General features: G+C 38.8%; 1 protein-coding gene across 1 annotated transcript; it reads right to left on the bottom strand.

Annotated features, from left to right (window-relative positions):
• Window positions 1-357: 357 nt before the first annotated feature.
• On the bottom strand, window positions 358-26493 carry CHMP4C (charged multivesicular body protein 4C). Its single transcript, XM_032759932.2, has 5 exons — window positions 26195-26493; window positions 5938-6115; window positions 3594-3708; window positions 783-936; window positions 358-598 (listed from the first exon to the last, which is right to left on the bottom strand). The coding sequence occupies exons 1-5, from the start codon at window positions 26382-26384 to the stop codon at window positions 534-536; spliced, it is 702 nt and encodes a 233-aa protein (XP_032615823.1). The 5' UTR covers window positions 26385-26493; the 3' UTR covers window positions 358-533.
• Window positions 26494-27583: the final 1090 nt, after the last annotated feature.

The raw sequence follows: 27583 nt of genomic DNA, 5'->3' as shown, positions 1-27583 counted from the left end.
CATTCTCATAGGAAATAACGTTACTTCCCCCCTCCCCGCCCCCGGCTATACTAAATGTATCCTTTTTTTTAGTTTTTGAGATGGACTCTCCCTCTGTTGCCCAGTCTGGAGTGCAGTGGCATGATCTTGGCTCACTGCAACCTCCATCTCCTGGGCTCAAGCGATTCTCCTGCCTCAGCCTCCCAAGTAGCTGGGATTACAGGTGCCTGTCACCATGTCTGGCTAATTTTTGTATTTTTAGTACAAACAGGGTTTCTTCATGTTGGTCAGGCTGGACTCGAACTCCTGGCCTCAACTGCCTCAGCCTCCCAAAGTGCTGGGATTATAGGCATGAGATACCGTGCCTGGCCTCCATCACTGAGTCTATGTATATACATGACTCTTTTTTTACTTTTACTTAGGAGGCTTAAAACACAATTATTCATTCAGTATTATTATAAAGCAGAGTCTTTGTTAACTTCTGAACTTGGCAAAAACATTTTTTATATGTTATCTACAGCTCATTAATTTAGGTATCAAAAACATATTTTAGTTTAGGTAGCCCAAGCTGCCAATTGTTTGATATCATCATCCTCTTCTTCTGCCTTCCGGGAAGATGCTGGAACACAAAATAGATAAAAATTAGTAATTGGTGACATTCACACTTTCAGCATAGCAAACAGGTACGAATTACATATAAACATGTTTTCAATATGAAATCAAAAACATGTGCTGAAAAGAATGGGCCTGGCTATCATTTTAGGCAACTATCTGACCACATGTAGTTGAGCTGGGTAACAGACCTGCTCGGGATCGACGTGCAGTGGAGGGCATGCCTGGTTTTCTATTTGGCTGTGCTGGGAGAGAAGAGGAAGGCACATTTGGAAGGTGGATATTTGTCATCTTCTTATTTAATTCCTCCTGTTCCAATTCTTCAAGTTCTGCCATCAACTCATCCTGAACACAGGAGAAAGGAAGAATTATGGAGTTAACGTTTCAAGACATGGGTTACCTCAAACACAATAACAAGAACATCTGCTACCCAATTGATATGTGAGAACCCAGTGAAATGGAATATTTATTTTAAAACTAAGTCTTTTTTGCAACACTGAGCAATGATTAAAAAATGAATATTCTGGGTTGTGCAAATTTGTTGTAGTTAATCTTCTAATACTTCAGTAAACAGCCATTCAAGTAATTTGTGCTAGCTGAATATATAACCTCCCCACAGTTTCTGGGAAACTTACACCTTGCCTGTCATCTTTCCAATGTGTTCTTTTCTACTGTTTAGAATCCACAAAATGTTAATTGGTGGAAATAAATGTTTTTCTTTGGGCTAATGCTATTGGAAATAAAACAACAGGCATAGCAAAACCATAACATACAGAAAGTAAAAAGAATTAAAGGTGCTATGGTTCTTTTATCAAATCACCAAAGCCAATATAAATTATGCTGTGCATTTGGGTTAAGAAAAGTTCAATTCAAGATAGGTATACTGTATTTCTTTCTTTTAGCAATAATCTGAGAGAGTCCAGTTTAATCTTAAACTATTCTCTGTCCCAAAAACTTTTGAGAGATAAGGCTAGTTTGAGACCTTAAAGATGTAAGTCAACTTATGCCAATTCTGAGATGACCCAGATAGTTCAGATCTCACTGGCTCCGTAAGTCCTCAAGTAGAGTCCAACCCCTCTCAGAGAGAGTTTGGGAGTCACAACTGAACTTGTCATTGATGGAATTATGAGGTTGTCACTATTAGAAATGACTTGGGACACCTTATATTCAACAAAGTAGATTTTTCTTTCATGGATGAATAACGAATGAGAGAATTCATTCATTCATTATTCAACAAATTTATTGAGCACTCACTCCTGGACAGGTTTTGAACTCAGTGCTGGGATGCAAAGTTGAATCAACACTCCCTATATTCAAGGAGCTTACACTCAAATGTTGGGGGAAGGCACATAAACAAATAATTATCCAATATTAAAGTGAGAGTAATAACACTGTGGGGAAAGAGAGAAGATATTTAAGGCAACCACAATATTTGAGTAAGTCAGTGGGTATCAGAATTGCAGCAAGCTAAAGATTGTCTGACCTCTATTAAATTTGCCTCATAAAAAGAAAATAAAATATGAAGGTGTAGAGCATTGGGCCGTATGAAATAGCACAGTCAATATAGTTGTGTACTTGATGGATCTCCACAGGCTATATGAATAAAATCACATCACAATGAATACCCTGGTGTCCTATTTCTGCTCACAAAACAGGGACAAATACCATAAATATAGTAATGGCAGAACAAGCTATCCTATGCCAAATGTATGCCCAGAATTGCCAATAGTGAGTCATAATTATCAACAGCAGCAGAAACATATTAATATTTTCTTTAGCAATATGATAACAACAGAGTAATCATCTCCTCCATCATTTTCATCCTTTAGGTACCAAACACTAATTTGACCATTGAGAAAAGAATTTTAGAACTTAAGATGTTTTGGAGATAATCCAGTGATCCAATAATCTTTATTATCATAGATAAGAAAACTAAGAGTCAGAAAAGTAAAAGGAACTTAAACAAAGTTTTTAACAAATGATGGAGCCCAGAAGTCCACATAAGCCCAGATTCCTTTCCACCATATCATAATGTACTCATTAGATGCTTACTAGTCTACATCAGGAGTTGGAAAACTTTTTCTGTAAAGGCCCAAATAGTAATATTGCAGGCTTTGCAGGCTGCATGTTTTCTTCTGCCCCATACTGTCCTTTGTTGTCATTGTTTTCTACGACACTTTAAAATTGTGAAACCCATCCTGAGCTTATGGGATATACAAAAACAGGTCATGGGAAGAATTTGGCCTGCAAGCCGTATTTTTGCCGACCCCTTGTCTACACCATTTTTAAAAGGTATTGATAACCCATTCTCATTTTTAGGGATTCCATGGAACCAGGTCTTACCTGCTAAATGCATTATTTTTAACATCACATAGATACAGGAAGTTGGATTCTTTGCCATGCTAATCCAAGCTTTGGAAATGTTTCTAAATGTGTACTAATCCTACTTGTGTGTGCTTTCAGCAGAACAACTGAAATTCACAGTGCAGACATCACCATTATAATTATAGTCTGTCTGTATTATTAGACTGATTAATCTAAATGGAATGTGTGTGTTAATAATGCCACTCCACATTTATTTGGTTTCATAGCCTGAGTAATAAACAGAGGCAGCCTAACCTCTAATTTAACAGCTACAGAGCATGATACGTCTGTTTCACGCAGAATGACAAAGTCTACTTTGTTTTGCCCAGATGTGCGAGCACTCAGTTCCTCGTAATGGGGTTGTTTAGGCTTCAACCATTAAAAGTCATCAACTTTACATAATCACATGCTGTTCTTTCCTTAATAGCTGAAAACTTAACTAGGTGGCTGTTTGCCAAACTATATTAATCTTTCCTTTAAATCAGAGCTACTAACACTTTATTTTTCTCTTAAGAGAAGTACCTTTCTTAAAATATCACTTGTTCTTTCAGTAGTAAGGGAACCTGCCTACTGTATATGACGAGAAGCTACTCTTTATAGCAGCCACAATCCTGCATTCTTCATGTTGGGTTACGTACCTCATCAAAGTCATCACCAAAGCCAACCCGTTGAGAAAATGCTTCTGAGATTTCTTGGGCGATATCCTGTTGCTCTGTGATCTCTTGCATCAAATCATCTATTTTGTTCAGATCCCTGGGAAATCATATTTTGTTGAACATTTTAGAATTATAACTTATAATTATGAATTTAGATATAATCCTATATAAAAATTCAATTCATTTAATATAAATTCTTAGTTATTTGAGTAGGATAAATATTCCTGATGATATTTATAAACTTTAAAGGTAACTTATATTTAAAAAACTTAATAATCCATATATTATAAACATTAATACCTATTACATTTGGAACTCACTAAAAATAAAAGTATTTTATAACTATCAGTATTTATAGACCCATTTTGAAATTTTGTCTGGTAGGGCATATGACAAATTTAAATACGTGCTGCTGTGTGTCAACTCTGCAGGAAACACTGCCACAGACCACCAGGACCACTGTAACTAGATGAGCTTTGGCAGCTCTTAGGAGCCCCTATCTGACAGCAGCCCTTTGTTGAAGCTAAATGCTGCGTCTAGAGATCTATTTTCTGTTACGCTTAGCGGCTCTGAGATCCTGGCTCCCTGAGGGTTTTTGCATAGCGGGGATGCCCTGAGAGGTTACTAAAGAGAGCAGGATTAAACCTATACAGCCCTCAGAAGAATTAGCAACTGCAGCAAATAAATCTAGGTAGCCACTTGCTCAGGATGGACAGCCGCTTTGAAGACATTTTCCAACACCTGAGCTTCACTGGCTCCTAAACAACCGCCTAAGCATGTCGGTGTCTACATGCCAGGTTCTGGTATGTTTCTATAGTAGCTTGTCTCTGAATAATTCCTCCAACTCTGAAACTAGGCCAGACTGATTGGATATAAGAGAAGCGACAATGTCCTTCATTATTAAGTCGCCTAAATACCAAAAGTTTGATTCCCAGTGGAAGTAATTTTTTTGTGAGTTTCTCTGACTCTATAAGAGCTATTTTAACATATTTTCATGCAATAATCCAAAAGAATACTTTTACCTCCCTCTGACTATCCCTTATCTTTAAACCTTATTAGTCTATTTATACTGAATATAAAACAAATATATATTTTAAAAGGAATATGAAAAAATGTACGGCTCAACTTTGGGCCTGGGAACAAATTTTTCTCAAATGTAATACAATGGTATGATGCTGCCAAGCTGCCTGGAGAGAAAGGCTGATTTTGTGACACATTTTAGTATCCAAAAGCAATAGAGAATTTTGACTCTGATAATGAATCTAATGTCTCCCTGAAGCTGTCAAAATGGAGGCTGATTGTTAATGAATTATTCAGAAAAGAAAATGTTAGCAAGGTTGTCTTCATTGCCCCCAGCCACCACCTTTTTCACCTTTTCCCACTCTACCGAAATTTGTCTACATCTCTTAGGCACTCATTGCTCTTGTGCATCCTTGCCCCAGGTTCCACTATCACATCCGGTATCAGGAAAGGATCAGGTCCTAGGCATATTTCCCAGTGTGAATGTAAAGCAAATTGTGAATATTAATTATTGAGTGCTCACTTTGTGCCAGGAACTATATACTAAGTGCATTATATCTAGTATCTCATCGAATCTTACAATAACCACGAGGTAAGTAAGTACTATTATAATCTCTAATTTACATATAAGGAATAATAATTCCTTATTACACATAAGGAATAATAATTCCTTATTACATATAAAGAATAATAATTCCTTATTACATATAAAGAATAATAATTCCTTATTACATATAAGGAATAAAGTATAATAAATTGCCCAAGGGATAGTCAGCAGTTGACCTGGGATTATAGCCCAGAAAATTTGACCCCCAAATCCATGTTCATGACTATTCTTCTGTGTCAGTGGTTCTCAGACATTGGTTAGCATCAGAATCACATGGACCCAAACACTTTGCAAGTTCAAGTAGCCCAGGCATCTGTGTGCTCTTTATTTATTCTCCAGGTGATTCTGATTCCCTCCAAAGTTTGACAGCCACTATCCTATAAATTCAACACCCTCACACAGGTTGAAATCGAAGCCTTTTTTAAACTGTAGAATTAAAATATTTACAGGTACAGTTTCCAACAATCATAAAGTAACTGGGAAACATTAGAGGCAAAAATGAATGCCCTTTCTTTTTTCATGGTCTTTTTTGTTGTTGTTGCTATAACCTTTAATCTTTCTCTGAGACAGTATTTTATTCAACATGTCAAAGAGCCTCAAATGAGTAAACCCATTCCTGCCAAAATCATCATATGGTTCCAAAGGTTCTTCCCAACACTGAGGGAATTTATGATTCAGAGGGAGACCAGAGTCACTCACATGTTTTCATGAACGGATTTCATCGCTTTTGCTGCAAAGCCCATGTTCCTCAACACCTCAGTGTTGGTGTGTGAGTTCTCCAGGGCTTCCCTCTGGAACTCGATGGTAGAAAGTGTGCCATCGATCTGAGTGAGCTGTTTCTCGAACCTCTTCTTTCTCTTTAGTGCCTGTAATGCAGCTAGATAAGAGAGAAGCCACATTTATTAAGAAAGAGAAAGAGACACTAAATCAAGAGATGTTTGCTCAGCACCACTATGGACTTAGACCTGCTGATAACTAAGGACAATGAGTATACCAAAATAAACCTGAGAAATAAACAACTCATATTGTCCTCTCAATTACCTATACCAACTAGTACCATCTCCAACATTTTATTATTCTTTTCTTCCAAAGATCTGGCAAGTATAAGCAGATGGAGTCAGTTTTCCTATTCCAAAACATATGCCATAGAAATGTTTTGTCAATGTCAGATTTTAGAAAAGGTCATAATTTAAAATATGAGTAAAAATCATACAATAGAAAAGTAAACCTTTAGAAAACGTAAAGACCTTAATGGCAGTTGATTCTAGCTCCATTTTCTTAAAGGCAAGTTCATTGAGACCAGGGAAGTGAAGCGACTTGCTTAAAGGCAGACAGTGGTGGCTGCAACAAGAACTTAGAATGCTGAGCTTTATGTCTTGGTCTGAAATGATTTTGAGATGGCTATTGAGGTTACATCTAACTGTGAGCTTCCATGAATTCAGCGATGCTAGAGTTGTATTCAAGGATTAGATGGCACAATGGTGAGAGAAAAAAGCAGGGCCTTCAGAGAAATGATAACCAAATAATCTTCCCATTAACATTTTAACAAGATAACCTAACTTGCCTCACTCTAAAACCACCAAACAAGTAGAGCCCTCTTGGAAGGCAACCAAAAAAGGCCCTAAAATATCTGTTTTGAATAATGCATTTAGGGAGAGAGCAGGAAAAGAGCAGCAGCAGAATGTTAATATGAAAATAAGTGATAATTAAATGGAATTGGCAAAAGAACTCAAATGGTTTTATGGTTTCAAAGTAAAGCAGGTAAGTTATCACAACAGAGATTTTGGAGAGAAATCTCTCTTCTGTTTTCATCCGTTTCTTCTTGTAATTGCAACAAATTTGATTGATTCATTCCAGTGCTTTTTCTATGGTGCACAAAGACTCAGCCATTATACTTTCTTGGTGGATTTTATTGTAATCAAGTATTACTCTCTATCCCATTCATTCTTTTTTTGCCTTGAATTCCATTTTGTTTTATATTGTTAGTATGCCAGTTTTTTATTACAGTTTGTACTGAGATTGCAGGTGTGAGCCACCACACCCAGCCCTCCTTGTCTTTTTGATCTGTATTCTGGGAGAATTCCTTAACTTTATTTTCAGATCACTAATTTAGTCTTCAGCTATATTCATTCTGCTTTTTTACGCTTTTTAAAAAAATTATGTTTCTCACTTCTAAAAACTTGTTTTTTGGTTGCTCATTTTTAAATGGCAGCCTATTCTTGTTTTATAGATGTAATTCCCTCTTTAATCTCCCTGCAAATCTCTGCAGCAAGCTTGAATTTCTCCCCAGAAAATGAGGTTTTCTTTTCTATTGCATCATCAGGCTGCAAATTTTCCAAACTTTTATGCTCTGCTTCCTCTTGAACACTTTGCCACTTAGAAATTCCTCCACCAGATACTCTAAATCATCTCTCTCAAGTTCAAAATTCCACACATCTCTAGGGCAGGGGCAAGATGCCTCCAGTCTCTTTGCATAGCAATAGTGACCTTTACTCCAATATCCAACAAGTTCCTCATCTCCATCTGAGACCAACTCAGCCTGGACTTCATTGTCCATATCACTATCAGCATTTTGGTCAAAGCCATTCTACAAGTCTCTAGGAAGTTCCAAACTTTCCCACATTTTCATGTCTTCTTCTGAGCCCTCCAAACTGTTCCAACCTCTCCCTGTTACCCAGTTCCAAAGTCACTTCCACATTTTCAGGTATCTTTACAGCAGCGCCCTACTCCCTGTGGTACCAATTTACTGTATTAGCCCGTTCTCTCACTGCTATAAGGACATATCCGAGACTGACTAATTTATAAGGGAAAGAGGTTTAATGGACTCAGTTCTGCAGGGCTGGGGAGGTCTTGGGAAACTTACAATCATGGTGGAAGGGGAAGCAAACACATCTTTCTTCACATGAAGGCAGGAAGGAGAAGAATGAGAGCACAGCAAAGAGAGAAATCCCTTATTAAACCATCAGATCTTGTGAGAACTAACTTGCTATTGAGACAGGATGGGGGAATCACCCCCATGATTCAATTGTCTCAACCTGGTCCCTCCCATGACACTTGGAGATTATGGGAACTACAAGTCAAGATGAGATTTGGGTAGGGACACAGCCAAACCATATCACAGAATTACAAAACACTGCTGAAAGAAATCAGAGATGCTACAAACAAATGGAAAAAATCCCATGTTCATGGATGGGAAGAATCAATATTGTTAAAAAACAGTTAACAGATTCAATACTATTCCTATTCAACTAACAACATCATTTTTCATAGAATTAGAAAACATATATACTAAAATGCATAGGGAATGAATTATGAGCCCAAATAGCCAAAGCAATGCTTAGGAAAAAGAACAAAGCTAAAGGTACCACACTACCTGACTTTAAACTATATTACAAGGCTATAGTACCCAAACAGCATGCTACTGGTACAGAAACAGACATATAGACAAATGGAACAGAAAAGAGAACCCAGAATTAAAAACTACACACCTACAACCATTTGATATTTAACAAAACCGACAATAACAAGCAATGGGAAAAGAACTCCATAATCAATAAATGATACTGTGATAACTGGCTAGTCATTTGTGGAAGATTGAAACTGGACCCCTTCCTGTTATCACATACAAAAATCAACTCAAAATGAAATAAAGAGTTAAATATAAGACCTAAAACTATAAAAACCCAAGAAGAAAACCTAGGAAATACCATTCTGGACATATGCCTTTGCAAAAAGATTTCATGATAAAGTCTCAAAACCAATTGCAACAAAAACAAAAACAGACAAGTGGGGTCTAATTAAAGTTTCTGTATGGCAAAAGAAACCATCAATAGAGTAAGCAGAAACCTACAGAATGGGAGAAAATATTAACAAACTATGCATCTGGCAAAGGTCTCATATACAGAATCTATAAGGAATTTAAACAATTCAACAGGCAATAAACAAGTAAGCTCATTTTAAAGTGGGCAAAGAACATGAACAGATTCTTCTCAAAAGAAGGCATACATGTGGCCAACAAGCATATTTTAAAAAAGTTCAGCATCACTAATCATTAGAGAAATGTATATCAAATTAAAATGTAAATCAAAATCATGAGAGATACGATCTCACACCAGTCAGAGTGACTACGATTAAAATGTCAAAAAATAACAGATGTTGGCAAGATCGTGGTGAAAACATAATGCTTATATGGACCTGGAGGATATAAATCAGTTCTGCCCCTGTGGAAAGCAGTTGAGAAGTCTCTCAGAGAACTTAAAACAGAACTACCATTCAACCCAGCACTCCCATTATGGGTATATAACCAAAGGAGTATAAATCGCTCTACTAAAAGGACACATGCACCCTTATGTTCATCACAGCACTATTCACAATAGCAAAGACAAGGAATCAACCTAGATGCCCATCAACCATGAATTGGATAAATAAAATGTGGTATGTATATTCCATGGAATACTATGCAGCCATTAAAAATGAAATTATAGTCTTTGCAGCAACATGGATACAGCTGGAGGCCATTATCCTAAGTGAATTACTGTAGGGACAGAAAACCAAATACTGCACATTCTCACTTATAAGTGGGAGTGGTATCCATGGACACAATGATAAACACCAGAGCTTAATTGAGAGGGGAGGGTCAGAGGAGGATAAGGGTCAAAAAACCACCTATTGGGTACTATGATCACTACCTGGGTGACAAAATCATTTGTACACCAAACACCAACAATGTGGATTACCCATGTAACAAGCCTGCACATGTACCTACTGAACCTAAAATAAAAGTTGAAAAAAAAAACAGGCTTACCACATTAAATCAGAGCTGTGTGAGGGTTTTCTCCACCACACAGGGAGAATGACCAACTGACCTGTGGATCCATATCTGCTCGTGCATTTATCACACTATAGTAGAATTATTTCTGAAATCTATTCTACCTCACCTCTACTATGCCTAATTATAAGCCCTTGGAGAAAAGAGACAGCATCTTATTTATCTGTTTCCCCAGCACCTTGTCCAGTTCCTGGCACCTGACCAACAAAATACATAACAAAAACTAACATTTATGGAGCATTTGCCATATGTTAAATTGGTGATAAGGGCTTTATGTGCATTATGTGATTTATGACATCTAATTCTCACAAGAATCCCAAGAGTAGATATTGGCCATTTTACAGAAATAAAATGAATAGATATTAAGTGAATAAATTTGATAATTTTGCACATAGAACAAGGACAGCATGATATAATGGAAAGAGTGTAGCCTTTCAACACCAGAGTGTGAATCCCTCTTCCATGACTTCACAGATGTATGTTCTTGGGCAAGTCACATCCCTTCTTTGAGCTTTAGTTTGCTGTTCTGGAAATGGGGATTATATCAGGCTGGGTGATTATAAGAATTAGCGATAATTTATGGAAAACACTTTATATAGTCCCTGTGAATGGTAGGGACGTAGCAACTAAATAAATAGTAGCAATTTATACAACATTCATAATTACTAAGCTTGCATTTTTTTTTGTTTTTTTTTACACAGAGTCTCACTCTGTCACCAGGCTGGAGTACAGTGGCGCGATCTTGGCTCACTGCAACCTCCGACTCTCTGGTTCAAGCGATTCTCCTGCCTCAGCCTCCCGGCTGGGATTACAGGCATGCGCCACTATGCCAAGCTAATTTTTTGTATTTTTATTAGAGATAGGGTCTCACCATGTTGGCCAGGTTGGTCCGATCTCCTGACCTAGTGATCCGCCTGCCTCGGCCCCCCAAAGTGCTAGGATTACAGGTGTGAGCCACTGCACTCAGCCCTAAGCTTGCATATCTTATTTCTGAGACTACCGCATAACAAATTACCCATTTGTTTTACCATACCTCATCATAACAGAAACATAATATTACAAAACATTTCTACATTTCAATAGGTACAGCAAACAGTATTATTCAGCAAAGTATCCTATGAAGCTAAACTCCAGATATACATCCCCACCCAACGTACCCGGAAGTGGAATCTTCAGAGTGCATGTCCTCCCTATCTCGTCAGGCTGGTTCAGTGTCTATACATATTTGGAACCGAACTGGTACCCATTGACCCTAAGGTATCACTCTTTTTTTTTTTTGAGCAACTTTTTTAAGTCCTCCATTTAAAAATACGTCATATTTCTTAGTAAAAATTAATTTTAGATAACTTTCTGAAAATCTAGAAAAGCAATTTGGTATAAAGGGTGGAGCTGTGAAGCTCTAGACCTATGTTTTAATTCTACCTAAACCACTTAGTACCTGTGTGTAATAATCGTGATGCATGACCTGAACTCATCTTAAGTGACGTTCCCTCACCTGCATGACAAGAACAATAGTACCTAGAAGACAACAATAGAACATCATGCTCTAGGGTTATTTACCTTCAAATCTGGGCTCCCTCATTCACATGTAAGGCTATGTGGCTTTACATAAGTTGCTTACTGAAAAATGGAGATATAACTCATTTAGTTTTTGAGAAGTAAATGAAATAGCATTCATAAAATGTTTCGTGCAGTGGCACATAGTGAGTGATTACTAAATATTAGGGATCTTTATCAGCATCATTTCCTTTGTAGGTTGTCAGAACCACATGGTGGGACTCTCATGGTATGACACTGAACCTTACAATTGTTAGTCATTAGTAATAATAAGCTCTGGTTTAAACATAATTTTAAACACCTATGTTAGCATATGGTTTCTGCTTTTCAAAATATTTGAGAAATTTTTTAAAATTCACCAACACTTGGGATCTCAACTTACACTGTAACTCCCACACCACACACTACATGTTGGCCCAACCAGAGTCCCAAACTCAGAATGAGCCAGGCAGATAATGAAATTAAGTGAAGCAGCTAGAAGGTCAGGGAAAAGGCCTTCTTTGTTTTTTTCTCCTGTGAGAAAGAAAGAAAAAGAGAGAGCTGTTTCTCTTCTATAAAAATAAAAACTAGTGCAGTGGTGGCAATACAGAGCAACAGACACTGGCCTCAGTATAAGGGAGTCAAGAGGAAGAACTGGAGACCCCAGTGACCTGGGAGCATAAACCTGATCTAATGGAAGCAGCACTGCTGGGATTCAGTGCCAGGCTGCCTTGCAGATCTGTAGTCCCAGCCTACCACATGTTCAAAAGAAGCAAGAAATCTGGATTTCCATGCAAAATTCCCCAATTTTTACATGCTATTTTACATTTTTCTAAATACCTGTGTGAATGAAACCAGTAACTTCTGCATGGCTGGATCAGGTCCTAGGATACCAGACATTTACTATGATTCCTGCCTGGCACGTTAAGTTTCTCCCAAACGTTAAGACAGGAGGCTTTTGTTTCAAATAGCCAAGAAGTGTATGTGAGTCTCTCAGTGAGCTGTTTCTTGTATGAAATGATGATGCCACTGATACATCATGAGCTAGACAGGCCTTAACCTTGTTCCCTAATAAACAACTTGGGAAAGAAGCAGCTGTATTTTTTCAAAGGCATGCAACAAATGCTGCAAATCAAGCATTGTTCCTGATTTGGCCCAAAAGGACATTTTCAGAGCCATGAAATTTAACCTGTGTAGAAGGTGCAGTTCAATCTTACAAACTCCTGTATGTGCTTTTAAGCAGCTGATGAGATCTGTACAACATTCTTTCTAAGACAAAGGAATCTACTGTATTCCTTTGTGCTACAGAAACAGCCAGGGGTTTTGTCTCCTTGCGTAACAGTGATAATATTCCTTCAGCAGTGGAGTTGCAGAACAATGTCCTTTATGTACTATTGCTAACAGGATACGTGAAGAGTTCTTACTGCAGCCCATTGGGGATTGGAACTAAAATGCAAAAATTACCCATTTGAACCAAAATTTAACTATTCCTATGCAACTCCACTATGCTGCCAAGGGAGGAAGGCTTTCAGTCATTTATGCCAAATAATTTAAACTAGCAGAAAAGAGTTTCAATTTCATTGCTCATGTAATGTATGGGGCATTTTGGTTTTAAAAGTCAACCTGTTCTTTATTCATTTGGAGTGCATAAATGTGCACATTGTTAATCTATTAGTCAGCACACAGGAAGAACCTTTTAGGAATCATCATATCCAGTGAACACAGACAAACCTGTTTTTGAAAGGTGAAACCGCATTATAATAGCTTTTTTCTGTCCCAGGAATGATTTCTAGAGAAGGGCTAAAAGATGAGGCTTTAAAGAGTAAGCCCAGATATGAGAATGCTTAAGAGACATGTCACACATAATTGCTTATGTCAGTTTTTGCTTTTAACTGGGAAGGTTCGTGATTATGTTTTATTTGAGGAACTTTAGTGTAAGCCCTGTTCTTACTCATATACAAATCACCTCATTAATTAAACAATACCTTCTATTTATGGCACATTGTTTTGGTTTTCAAAAAGTGCAATCTGAATAAGCATCATCATAGACATTTCCCAAATGGAATAAAAACAAAATATATCTGCTCAATGTCACAGGTTAGATTGAAAATAACTGGGGAAATATTAGAAAATTTTAACACGCATTTGGCCAGAGACATCCCATTATGAATTTTACCGAACTTTTTTACTTTTAAAAAATACTCTTTATTCATTCATTTCAGTCACTTAACAAGTATGTATTAAAGATCTGTGACATGCCTGGCACTGTGTTAGGCACTGGAATGACAAAGAAATAAGGCTACAGTCTCAGAGAGAGACAAAATATGAAATGGGCAATCACCTATTCATCATTCAGCAAGCATTTATTAAGCACCTACTATGCTATAGGCACAGTTCCTAGGGATAGTAACATGTGTAAGTTACATTCTTTACCTCAAGTAGTAGAGAAGATGTAGAGGAGAATAAGAAGAGGTATGTACGAGGTGCAGTGGGTACACAGAGTAATTTACGGGCTCTCTCTGGAGGGTAAGGGAAGGCTTCACAGACATCACTGTAGCAATAACCTTGTTCAACAGGCCTTACTCGGTGAGCAGTTCTATTTACATTACCATTTCTTTTCATATATGGAAAGAAATATGGCTACATTTCTTCTATGTAGATAAAGTCCCCAGTGACTGTCTATATGTATACTCAACACACTGATAAATAAAGAACATGAATGATGAAAAAGGTATTACACAATGGGTTCCTTCCATCCCCCAACCCTTTCTCCTACTACAAATCTCATACCAATGAAAAGCTTCTGTCTGAGATATATTAGAAATTAGGAACTATAAGCCTCAAATATAGAGCACATCTTCGTTTTAAAGATTTGCACTCCTGCTTGCCACAGCAGCTGAATCTTATATGTAACCTCCATATTTTTGGAGGTCTCATCAATATTAAATGTCACATGGAGGGTAAATAGCAATATAGAAGGAGACCAACACACAACAGTGATATATAGGATTATGTAATGCTAAAGCAGATGCCTGAGAAAGCAGTAAAAAGGAATGATATTGCAGAAAGTAAATAAGAGATATTCTAAGGGCATTTGGAAGTGCAATATTGCTATAAGCAAGCTAGTAACTTTGGACTGAATTTTATGTTTAAAAAAGGTGATTGATTAATAAAGTATAAAAGAGGAGAAAAATAGGCTGGCAGATCAGTGCCCTCTCTCTTCTCCAGAGAGATAGCAAATGGCCAAAGGAAATTAAGGTTATTTTCCAACAGAAATGATGCTCCTCATTCTAAAGAGCTTGAGGTTGTTTTTGAAGATGAGGCAATTCTTGCTACCAGGATATCATGCAAGAGAATATTAAAAAAGGTAAATCCGAGAAAGGAAGTTCATGATCTAAAAGTGCCTTGAGTTGTCAAAAAAGGAAGAAATGCTTGCATAAAAGACTTATTTTAAATACTCACTAAAATTCTTATCTCTTGTAGTTAATTGCTTCAGAAGTCAATTGCTGGGCAAGAGAAATCAACATATTTGACCAACCTACCAATACATTAATTAAAATCTATTTGATATTCTTCATAAAAATCCAATTAATTGTTTGTTACCAGTCAGAATATATAACTAATTGAATAAATGAGTTTTTTATTTGCTGCTAGTGTTATTAATAACCCCACAAATTGGTAAACTTTGTGGGCCTGTTATCATCTAGAATATTTTTTAAGTATAAATACGAAACCGTATTTATATATTTAACAGAAAAACTCAGAAATAGCTGATTATGCTTAATTTTACAAAGTAATTATGCTTAATTTTACAAAGTAGATGTGTGTACCTACAGATGTAATTTATTACATATACTATATTATGTATATATTTAATGTGATTCTATTATCTACTTGTAAAAAAGTACTCCTTAGTCATATGATGCAGCAATATATCATAGTACTGTGCCTGTGGCTTGCAGATGCCCTACCACGTGAAGTTCGAGAACCAGCAAACTGTATTCCTTTAGCCCCTTTCAATTCTCACTGTCTGTGGTTCTATGACTATTCCTTTGAGCCCCAACGTCAAAAAATCTTTAAAAAAAATATAGCTCCTCAAGTTAACTGTATTTGAAATTCTTTAAGAATAGATTTACCTTGAAATTCATGATGAACTATACTATTCTTTAATGTTTTCAAACACAAGTTAACACCAACAAATCAATATAGTTTTCATAAATAAACATTTTCAAACTGCTCACAAAATGATAAAGCATAGGCTCTTACATATGGGGTCTTTGAAATACTTGCAAATTAGTTGACCATGATCATAATTTTTTTCTACAGTTAACACAGTAGAAGTTTTGAGTTACAATAATATCTTTGTTCAAGGCCGGGCGCGGTGGCTCACACTTGTAATCCCAGCACTTTGGGAGGCCGAGGTGGGCGGATCACGAGGTCAGGAGATCGAGACCATCCTGGATAACACGGTGAAACCCCATGTCTACTAAAAATACAAAAAATTAGCCGGGCGTGGTGGCAGGCGCCTGTATTCCCAGCTATTCGGGAGGCTGAGGCAGGAGAATGGCACAAACCCTAGAGGTGGAGCTTGCAGTGAGCCGAGATAGCGCCACTGCACTCCAGCCTGGGCGACAGAGCGAGACTCTGTCTCAAAAAAAAAAAAAAAAAATCTTTGTTCAAACTCCAAGGTTATATTTACTTTCACTTTATATATATTAAATATATGGAAAGAAACGATAATGTAAATAGCACTGCTAAGCGAGCAAGGCCTGTTAAACAACGTTACTGCTACAGCAAATAAGACGCACCCAGTATGACTATGTAGCATATAACACCATGTGATAGAGCCAAAAAGATTCACTAAGACTTCATATTTAAATAAAGAATAAAATGTCTAAAGTGCTTGTTAAATATTTAGTTGCATAATTTTATTTCTCTAAATTTCCATCTAGGCTAAACATACACATGCAAACTTTATTTCATTTAAGCTAGATAGTTTACATTGAATTTTAATTTTTAAATCAAGAATTTAACTTTTAATGCAAGGCTTCCCAACTGTTAGCAGAGAATGACCTACTTTTCCTTGCCCGTAATTTTAAAACTACCTTTCTCGTTTGCTTGCTTTTTGGGGGCTTGTTTTGTTTTGCAAGTAGTGATTACAGTGTTGGTATTTTAAGTCACTAGATTCGTAGATTGGGGAAGAGATGATGGAGGTTGTGCAGAGCGATAGTAGTGGGGGCTTCTAGCTACCTGGAAATTCCTACAAATGAGAAATACCTGAAAAAAGGGTTTAGCAGTGGTTAAAAGAGCCATTGGTCTAGGTATAATAGCTCTTACTGCTTTAAACCGTGATCTTAGAAGCTTTGAACAGGGCCCTAATTCTTTCCAACAAGCAATTCCCTATCAGCACCAGTTGCTTGAAGTAAAGAATCAAAATGTCTAGTACAGGAAAAGTCAATTATTCAAAGAGTGGCATACTGTATATTTCATACTTAATTCAGACTTTTGTTTGTTTTAATTTTATTTTTTCTTCTGCAAACTTTTAAACTGTGTATTTGTTAAAACTTCTATCAAATGATAAGCAGAGAAGGTAGGAGAAACTAAAATTACCAGTATGCATGAAAAGTATGAAACTAGTTAAGTTTACTAAAGCAGATTGAGAATGTGACATTTAAAAATAAATCAACAATATCATCTGTATATTTTAAGTTCTGTGATAATTTTATTTCTTAAAAGTACAAATAGAGTCACATGTACTTAGGCATAGTACAAAAAATGAATGTCAAAATAGATCCTTCTTACCCATTCCAAAGCTGACCCCCAAAGCCAAACCTTATAATTTTTTTTAACTGAGTATTAGATCCCTTGTCTTATTTATCACTGGTTAGAGTATCTGGTACTTTTCTCTTATATTAAAAAATCACCTGAAATAAGTGGTCCTAAGTACTGAGAAATAAACTAGTAGTACTAAGCACATCTGTAGGTAAGCTCACAGTACTCTCTTGCCATAATTCCTTGAAACTGTGTGAATCCTATGACTTTGGCATAATCATGATGTTAGTAATACCTTTTTTAACTTATTCTACCTTATTTTGGTTGACTCAATAAACTGCAAAATAGTATAAGTGAAGGGAATTATATTATTTGCTTAATGTAAATATTTCCCCCAATGTGGTGCCTTTCATCCTTGTGGAATTTAAATGAATAATAATAAATGTTTAAATATTTACAATACTGCTCCAAATTCATGAAAAAAAAAACAGACATAATGTTATATAACATAAGAAACAGCAGCAATTGCTCTTCTAGAAGTTGCTACAATCCATCAGCAAACTGTGTCACACACACTAAAAGCAAAATTCTAGAACAAAAATACTCCAGTTTCTGAGGAGTTAGAAGATGATATTACTCTAAGCCAATATGAGTTCACAGCTATGAAAAATACCAGAATAATTTCATAGGCTTCTTTTCTTTTGGTTGCTGGATACTGACTCAAGGAAAAACTGTAGCTCGTCCACTAGCCTCCAAGCATTACACACTTCAAAATCACCCAGTCTTTGAGTACCAAGATCCAGAACCTTATTCCAGATCCCTTGAAACAGAATCTCCTGGTGTGGCATTTTTAAAAAGCTCTCCAGAGAATCTGATGAAGGTAACACACTATCAGTTCAGAAGCCAGCATTTGTGAACCCCAGGTGTGTAAATATAGTTCAGTTTTAGGAACATTATTCACAAGAAATATTGAGGGCATTGCTGAATAAAAGAGAAAAAGCTGGAGAAATAAGATGATAAGGACTAGAAATGTGGGTCAGGAGTGTTTATAGCCAGATGAACATCTGAATTCATTGAGTGCTGATCTGTCGAACTGGGATTATGCCTTAGCTCCGGGGGTTCCCAAACCCCAGTTCATGTCCTGTTAGGAACTGGGCTGCAAAGCAGGAGATGAATGGCAGGCCATTAAGCCTTACCGCCTGAACTCCATCTCCTGTCATATCAGCAGCGGCATTACATTCTCACAGGAGCGAGAACCCTATTGTGAACTGCGCATGTGAGGATCTAGGTTGTGCACTTCTTATGATAATCCAGTACCTGATGATCTGAGATGGAACAGTTTAATTTCAAAACCATTCCCCCTACCCCCTCCAAACAGCCATGGAAAAATTGTCTTCCATGAAACTGGTCCCTGGTGCCAAAAGGGTTGGGGACTGCTGCCTCAGCAGATGAAACACGGTTGCTATCATGCAAAGGCCATCCTGAAATGAAGTCTCTAGTAGCATGCCAAGGTTCTGTCCTTGATTCTGTCTTATTCAATATTTTAACAACTTCTGCAACAACAATAGAGGCTGCAGATCAAATTTGTGGCTAATTTAACTCAAAGAAATAGCTTGCATATAAGACAATAAAATTGGAATTAAAATCTTAATTCTAAAACAACTGAAAATAAGAGGATATTTAACAGAAATAAATGTCAAATACTAAATGCAGCTGAACATATTGATTTCCACGGGAGTGTGGGGAGTAATTTGGCTGGGAGTTTTAACTCTTTCCACATCCAATGGGAAAAAAGCAAGTGAAATGGGTATCTGAAAAACCATATTCAAATTGAGACTGTATTAACAGAACAAAATAAATAACAAGCCCAGGCCACTCTGTGCTGGCCAGTAACTAAGGGTGCAAGTGCAGCGTTAGTCTATATTGGATCCTTGCAACGGCTCAGAGAAGAGAGGGAGGTAGTGGGGAAGCTCAAAGTTTAAAACAACGACTTAAGTGAAGAGGGTTCCCAGGGCTAGGTGCCCATGTCTCAGGTTTCCCCACTGTGGGGTGAAAGCCCAAGTGGAGCTTCTGGTAAGGGAGGGAAATTAGGGATGAAGGTTGAGGTGAGGATCATGTTTCCATTGTTCTATCTTTTCCAGGAGAGGGGTAGTTGACTGGGGAGTAAGATCTGGCCTAGGTATTCGTTGTTAATGCCCCAAGGATAAGATTTTTTTTTCCACCCCCCACCCCCCACCCCCCAGGCCTTAGAATACTGAGTATGGTACAAAACAATCAGAAAATCAAAGGCACACAAAGCAATGTATTTTAATGACTGATTCTAATTTGAATACTGGATAACTCTGAGACACGGTGAAAACCATGTTTACTAAAAATTAAAAAAAAAAAAAGCTGGGCTTGGTGGCGCGCACCTGTAGTCCCAGCTACTCAGGAGGGTGAGGCAGGAGAATCACTTGAACCCGGGAGGCAGAGGTTGCAGTGAGCCAAGATCACGCCACTGTACTCCAGCCTGGTGATGGAGCAAGACTCCGTCTCAAAAAAAAAAACAAAAAAAAAGAAAAGAAAAAGAAAAAAAGAGTAAGCAGAGGGAAAGATGGATAGATATTTCATCCAATTATCTGAGTGATGATAGAGGAAGGGAGAAACAATACGAATGGGTGAAGAAGAAAATAGAATAAATAGAAAGTAATCCCTTCCAGTTTAACAGCTCATTGAATAATACTTCCTAGATTCTCAAAGTGGGGAGCAGTCATTGAGTTACTTGTTCAAAGTCCAGATTTCTGGACCCTATAATTAACCTACTAAATTAGAATCTTTAGTGAATATTTATGAGTGAAATATACAGAAGGAATTCTGATGCAGGTGATCTGAGTACCACATTTTGAGAGACTGTCTTAAGAATGGAGGTTACCAGGTAAGTTACATCTCCCAGGGGAACTTCCATCAAGCTCTTGCAGTCTATAGCTGTGTCGTTTTACCTGAGCCATGGTTTTGCTATCACTAGTTTGACATGCAACTAGCTGAATCTCTTTACACAGATGTCCTTCTGATCTGCAGTGTCTGAGGACTGCAGAATTGAGCTCTATGACAACTATGATAAAAAGCAAAATTAAGAGACCGAGGAGGTTCTTCCCACTGAGCTAAGAGTGGGATTGTGCACACTCCTTCTCTCCGAAGAAGATCAAGTCCACATCATGATTCTGAAAGCAAATTCATCCTTACCAATACAGCCCAGGCTTCAAAGTGAGAGAGCTTATTCAATAGAGGACTCTCTGTCCTTGAGACCCACTTCACCAAACGGACACCTGATGAAGAGGTAGAACAGCCTCTGAACCCAATTTTCACTGGAATCGTGTATAATGATACTGAGTAGGGGTTTTGGCCAAGTTTGCTTTCTCTCCATCTCAACCCTTAATCCTCATCAGCCCACAAATAACCCCACACTAGATCCACTCATTTTCACATATTTACATATTTGGAGTTGCTGCTAAGCCTGGGATAAGGCAAGCAACAGAGCTAGGAGTAGGATGAGGGGGAAAAGAGGCACGTAGGGTGCAAACTGCAAGGAAGCACTCACTCTCAAGGTCACACAATTGTGTCCTAGGCATCTCACCTGCCTCATCCTTGACCTGCCCCTAGTGAGAAAACCTCAGCACAGTAAGGAGTCACTGAGGAGGGTGAAAAAAGTAGGCAAGGAACAGGAGACTTGAAGAATTGATTGCTGTCATAAAATATGTGAAAGGCCTTCAGAGAACAGATGAAGTAGATTTATTTGACGGTATTCCAGAAGACCAAATTTGGCCAAAAACTGGGCCAAGTACAGCTTTTAAAAATGTAATTAGTTTGTACCAAGAGCTAATGTTTATAAAGCACTGCACTAAATGCTTTACCCAATAATGTCATTCATCCCCACAACTCTGAGGATTTATGTCATCGTTGCCATTATGCAGATAAGGAAACAGGACGAGGCAAGTCAAATTATTGGTCTAAGGTCATTGAGCTACTAAGTGGCCAGGCAGGGATGGAAATCAAACGTAGGACTTTATTTGGCTGTCCGCTTTGAAGCCCAGGCTCTTAACTACAACACCAAGATACTTTCTATTAAATGTGCAAAAAAATGGATTGGGATATTATATTTAAGCAAAAACTAAATAAATAAATAAAGCTGGAATAGTGACCTGTAAGGTGTGTATTGCCAGATCAGTGTGGCAGGAGAGTTCTGCGGTGTGCTGAGATATTGATACCTTTTAGCTCCCAAGGCCGGAAGCACTGGGATAGGAACAGATCTTGTTTTTCCACCTCCTTAACATTCCTATGGGTTTAGGCTTCCCATCCTTAATCCTGGCCCACAGGTCAGAATCAGGTGAGGGCACTTTAAAAAAAACAGATGCCTGATCCCCACTCCAGTCGATTATATCAGAATAAATGGGGGTGGGCCCCATGCATCCGGGTGACTTTAAGATACAGTGCTCAGAAGAAGTAGAACAAAAAATTAAATGATATATAAAAAGTTTGCTTTTCCACAAAGTAGATTACCACCTATAAAGCAAGAGTTACAGCATAATAATCTAAATAAACTGCATTCAAGAATCTCTGGCCTCCTAAAGTTCTTAACCAAATTATAACTCAAGCTCCAACTGTTACTCTTTTGGATCAATAGAGCCTTGGATAGCAACTGTTGCAAAATCAATTTATTCACGTTTACTCAAGTTCTTTTTGCTGGATGATGATGGTGACTGCCAAATAAATTTGAAGGGAGAAGAATTAGCTACTCCTGTACTACCTTGCTGTGATGTTGTAATGAAAGCAAGTTTCAGACTAAATTCTGCATATACATTATTAAACAAACATACACTGGCAAGCATAAAAAATAATTTGCCAACCTGTCCCATGAGCTCAATGAAGTCCCAACTCTAGGTAATTTGAGGTGCCCCAATTCACCCTGCATGAAAGGCTCACTGAGGAAGATAGCAACGTTCCCTGGCAGGTGCTGTGCCCTATTAGAGGTGCACACCATCAGAAACCCACCTAAACTAAGGACTGGACACTGCACTGATTTGAGATCTAGTTTCAGGCACCATTCTAGTGTTAAGTTAATTACACATCTAGTAGATTCACCCTGTTCATACAGGGGGTGGGTGGGGAGGGTAGTGGAAGTGTCTCTGAACTGTTGTAGCAATCCACATATTTAGAATACGTAGAATTTCACCAATGAGGCCAGGCCCAGTGGCTCTTGTCAGCACTTTGGGAGGACGAGACAGGAGAATTGCTTGAGCCCAGGAGTTTGAGACCAGCCTGGGCAACATAGGGAGACCTCACCTATACAAAAAAAAAATGAAATAGCTGGGTGTGGTAGTGCGTGCCTGTGGTGCTAGCTACTCAGGAAGCTGAAGTGGAAGGATCACTTGGGTCTTGGAGGTCAAGGCTGCAGTGAGCCCTGATCACACCACTGCAATCCAGCCTAAGTGACAAAGCGAGACTCTGTCTCAAAAAAATTCACCAGTGAGATTCCGTTTCTAACATTTATTTATTTATTTGTTTATTTATTTATTGAGACATAGTCTGACTCTGTGGCCCAGGCTGGAGTGCAATGGCGCAATCTCTGCTCACTGCAACCTCCACCTCCCAGGTTCAAGCAATTATTTTGCCTCAGCCTCCCAAGTAGCTGGGATTACAGACACGCACCAACACATCTGGCTAATTTTGTACTTTTAGTAGAGATGGGGTTTCACCATGTTGGCCAGCCTGGTCTCAAACTCCCGACCTCAAGTAATCTGCCCACCTCAGCCCCCCAGAGTGCTGAGATTACAGGAATGAGCCACCATGTCCTGCCCCATTTCTAACATTTATTATGCTAATTAAAAGTTTTTCATTTTACAGTAAAACTCATTTTGACATTTAGAATGCTGTCAAAGCTTCTGTTGTTGTAGAGAAATTGATGTTTGAAGAATGTGAAGTGGCTAGGAGTGTGGCCTTTTCTGGTATAATGCTACCTGGCCATTCAGAGAATATATTAGCTGACCAACCATCTCTAATAATAAAACTTCAATTACACATAAATTATGTCACCCTGATTATCATATAAATTACAGCCATTCTAGCAACGGCATTATGCCACACAGGGGCCATTTAGTAGTAAGTATATCAGGTTTTATTTTACTATTTTATATCACTTGGTGGCTAACAGAAGACAGTTAACTGTGTATATGAAGTTATGAAGTATATGAAGTTATCTGGTTTATTTAGAAGGTTCTGATATTGAGCGTGTTACCAATGCATGAGCCTAAGATTGAATTCTTTCCATAGCTTAGATTACAGATGACCTCATGCTAACCAGCCTCTTCTTACTCCCAGAGTCACTCTAGAAGCTCTGGGAGTTTCTAGACACTAACATCAGTGAAGCTTCCGAAGACAGAGTTAATGACTTTTCTATTAAAAATTAGGGCTAGGCGCAGTGGCTCACACCTGTAATCCCAGCACTTTGGGAGACCGAGGCAGGAGGTTCACTTGAGGTCCAGAGTTTGAGACTAGCTCGGCCAACATGGTGAAACCCCGTCTCTACTAAATTAGCTGGGTGTGGTGGTGCATGCCTGTAATCCCAACTACTCGGGAAGCTGAGGCAGGAGAATCACTTGAACCCAGGAGGTGGAAGCTGCAGTGACCTGAGATCCTGCCACTGTACTCCAGCCTGGGCTACAGAGTAAGACCCTGTCTCAAAAAAAAAAAAAAAAAGAAAAGTTATTTGCCATTCATACTTGCATCTATAACTTTCTTGATTTAAGGAAGTTAGATTGGTAGTCTTAATTAGCACTGTCTTTAAATTTTTTGTCTTTATTCATAAAGTCAAATTGAGATCGATTTTTTGTGCATTGCCAATTGAAGAGTACTTCTGAAAAAATCAATAAAACCCACATTATTTTGCACTCTGTCTTTGAAAGCAAATTTACATTTTTACCACTTCCTAGAAGGAAATGGTCAATTTTTCAGATTTCTAAAACCAACGTCAGCTGGGCGCGGTGGCTCACGCTTGTAATCCTAGCCCTTTGGGAGGCCAAGGCGGTGGATCACCTGAGGTCGGGAGTTCGAGACCAGTCTCACCAACATGGAGAAAACCCGTCTCTATTAAAAATATAAAATTAGCTGGGTGTGGTGGCACATGCCTGTAATCCCAGCGACTTGGGAGGCTGAGGCAGGAGAATCTCTTGAACCTGGGCGGCAGAGGTTGTGGTGAGCTGAGATCGCACCATTGCACTCCAGCCTGGGCAACAAGAGTGAAACTCTTGTCTCAAAACAACCACCACCACCACCAATATTTGCTGAGCAACCATGGTAGACAAAGCTATACACAGATCCAAATAGATGGCAAAGGGAAGAAAACTCTTGACAGACACTAAGCAAATGTCAGAGTGTATATCAAACTGAAGAGGAAGGGCCAAGTAACAAAATGACCAACAACATTTTTAGCAAGCCATAATGACATGGTCTTTCTTTAGAAATTGCCATTGAATAACTTCCCAGGATATTTTCAGACACAAAGTAAAAGTAGAAATCAGTATTTACCTCTAAAACGGGCTATAATATGGACAAAAGTTATACGCAATAAAACAGCCTTTTTATTGTTGGTAGTAAGTGGGCATAAATGCAGCTGACACACTTTTACGGAAAGAGGCAGAGTTCTCGAGGTCATCTCCTTGAGACATCATTCCTTTCCTGCATTAAACAATGGCAGCATCCTGTAGAGTGAGCCAAATCTTCCCAAGGCTTCATTATGACTAAAGAAGCCCAACTTGAGGATGCAAATGTTTGGGTTTGGTGGTAAGCAGAGTCCTATATTGCCACTTCCTTTTTCTGGGTCTGCCATTAACCTGGTGTTACAAGAGCAAATCACTTCAACTTCTCACTGAGTTTTTATCTGTGCCACAGGTGCTGTTTAGAGGTATTCCTATAGAAGGAGCTGTATACTGAAGAAATCAATTAACTCTGGCAAAGAACAGGTGTTCAAGGTGCAACAGGAACACCAAGAAAGAATCATTACTGACTCAAAGTCTCTTGTGTGTGCCGAAAGTCAGTGATAGGAAATTTAATAATTAATTCCTCTACCTTTTTTTTTAAGACTTCAACTGCCGAACATCCAGCTAAAGCTTTCCACAGCTGAGGAGCAAGGTAAACCACAACGTACTAGAATATCCTTTTCTGAAGATTTATGTGCAAGTTAAAATGTGTAATTTAATATGCAAACATACAGCAGAATACTTCATGGTTAGTGTTTGAGTCAGCAAGCCTGGCCTAGAAAAAGCTGAACCAGGAGCAAAATTTACAGGGGTGCAAAAACACTCAGTAATCAAGACAAATAATATTTTAATGCAATATTTTTAAAATTCAAAATAAATACTAAAAAATCCACGATGAACAAATCATCACATTATAAAAAATAATTTTAAATAAAGAAGTGCTGTACATAACAATATAAGAGCTAGAGGCAAATGAAAAAAATCAATACCAATCCTATCTTTATTTAAAATTTTGATATTTTCTTCATCATTTCTTTTTTGGCATTGGTTCTGAGTCCTTCAGGTATTGTATTAAAGCATTGTTCATCTTGATTACTGAGATTTTTAGCGGCCCCTTACATTTTGCCATCAGTGCCAGCGTCTAGCTCAACTCACTCTAGTCAGTGCCCTAAGAGTCAGTACCAGTTCCTAGAAAAGACTGCAGGAGCAAACCTGGCCACCTGGGGACCTCACTGGTGTGGGCCGATTGTCCTCAAGGGAAAGGCTAGAGGTAGATGGGCTCCCGCCTGTGGGCCAGACCCCAGCCTACCTCGCTTATTCTGCGTGCCGTGCTTCTTGGCCAGGGCGATTTCTCTCTGGATTCGATTTTCCAGGTACTCTTGTTTCTTGCCCAGCATCTCCTCAGTCTCCCGAAGTCGGACCAGGGCCTCCTGGGGACTGGGAGCGGCTCGGCTCTTAGAAGAGCCGCCCCCTTTAAAGAGCTTGCCCAACTTGCTCATTGCTGTGGAGTTGGGAGGGAGAGCGATCCCGGGGGCCTCTCGGGAGCTCCCCGGGGCCTCGCCGAGGGGACAGGTGAGCAAGGCAGTCCTCTCGGGGACCCAGACCGGAAAGGCGAGGCTCCTGGGAATCAACAAGTCGTCCTGGACAGGTGACACACACTCCAGGGCATTTCCTGGCTGCCAGTTCGGCCCCGCCCCGCGGCACAGCGGCTGGGCGGGGAGGGCACCGCTGGGACGTCGGCTGGCCGGCGCCACCCGGCCCCCTGGGAGTTGAGCGAGAGCAGAGAAAAGTTGAAAAGACCGACAAAGACTGTGGGAAGTTGGCTTTTATCCACACTAGGGACGGTCCCAGGAACGAGGAACTAGTTTGTGAATGGCTCAAAGAAAAGCAAACCGATGTCCAGGGGTCTTGTGCAGGACCTGAAAGTGTAAGTGCGCAAGACTGGATATGCAAAATGCTTTATTCCATGGGTGTCTTTTGTGTGTGAGTGAGCATAGCGTTCCTGTATTCAGGCCTCTGTTCCTGTGAATAAGAATATTCAGATCTTTTCCTCTAAGTGTATGTCATGTAGATATGAGTGTGTGGACACAAAGGCTTGCAGGATATTTGTCTGCCACTAGGATGCAGGTGTGTGGGCAAGCTAGGAGCAGCTGCTCCTACTGGGCTTGTTTCTGCATTTGGTAGTCCGGGCAGGTCGATGGGTGCCTGGATGCTAGTTGGCACAGAGTAGATTCTAGATCATCCTTACAGGACTTGAAGTGGGTGAAAGATGGTGGCCATCTCTTTTCCTAATGTCAGGACTTCTGGAGTGTGTTGGTGGTTGGATTCAATTCTGTAACTAGGAATCTGAAGTTTTCTGAATGATCGTCAATGTATCAAAGACCTTAAATGGGGCTGCCCTTGTGTTTGGCTCTATGTCAAATGCTATTACATAGATACCTAAGTAACAAAAAGTAGAGAATATCCTGGAGAAGAGAAACATTCTTTTGTTCATGCTCACTATATCAGCCCATCTATTAGATCTGCTGGCAAAGAATTTAGTAAGATGAAAGGACAGCCATATGTAATGCTTATAGATGATGCAATACTACTGCAAAGCTGTGCCAATCACACTACAAAGAAGTGGAATTATCTATGTTTTACTTTTCAAGGATTGCCATGTGCTCTGCATAACACAGCCCTATTTGAGCAATGTTAC

This window comes from Hylobates moloch, unplaced genomic scaffold, assembly GCF_009828535.3.
Source record: "Hylobates moloch isolate HMO894 unplaced genomic scaffold, HMol_V3 SCAFFOLD_9, whole genome shotgun sequence".
Taxonomy (NCBI): domain Eukaryota; kingdom Metazoa; phylum Chordata; class Mammalia; order Primates; family Hylobatidae; genus Hylobates; species Hylobates moloch.
The sequence above is the reverse complement of the archived record's forward strand: the minus strand, read 5'-3'. Positions and strand labels throughout refer to the sequence as shown.

Bases quoted from the DNA above. Each gene is read 5' to 3' on its own strand.
- CHMP4C (XM_032759932.2), bottom strand. From the start codon at position 26,384: ATGAGCAAGTTGGGCAAGCTCTTTAAAGGGGGCGGCTCTTCTAAGAGC. The intron at 3,709-5,937 runs GTGAGTGACTCT...ATGATTTCCCAG, and splicing joins AAATCCGTTCATGAAAACAT to GGATCTGAACAAAATAGATG. The intron at 937-3,593 runs GTACGTAACCCA...TCCTGTGTTCAG, and splicing joins TTGGTGATGACTTTGATGAG to GATGAGTTGATGGCAGAACT.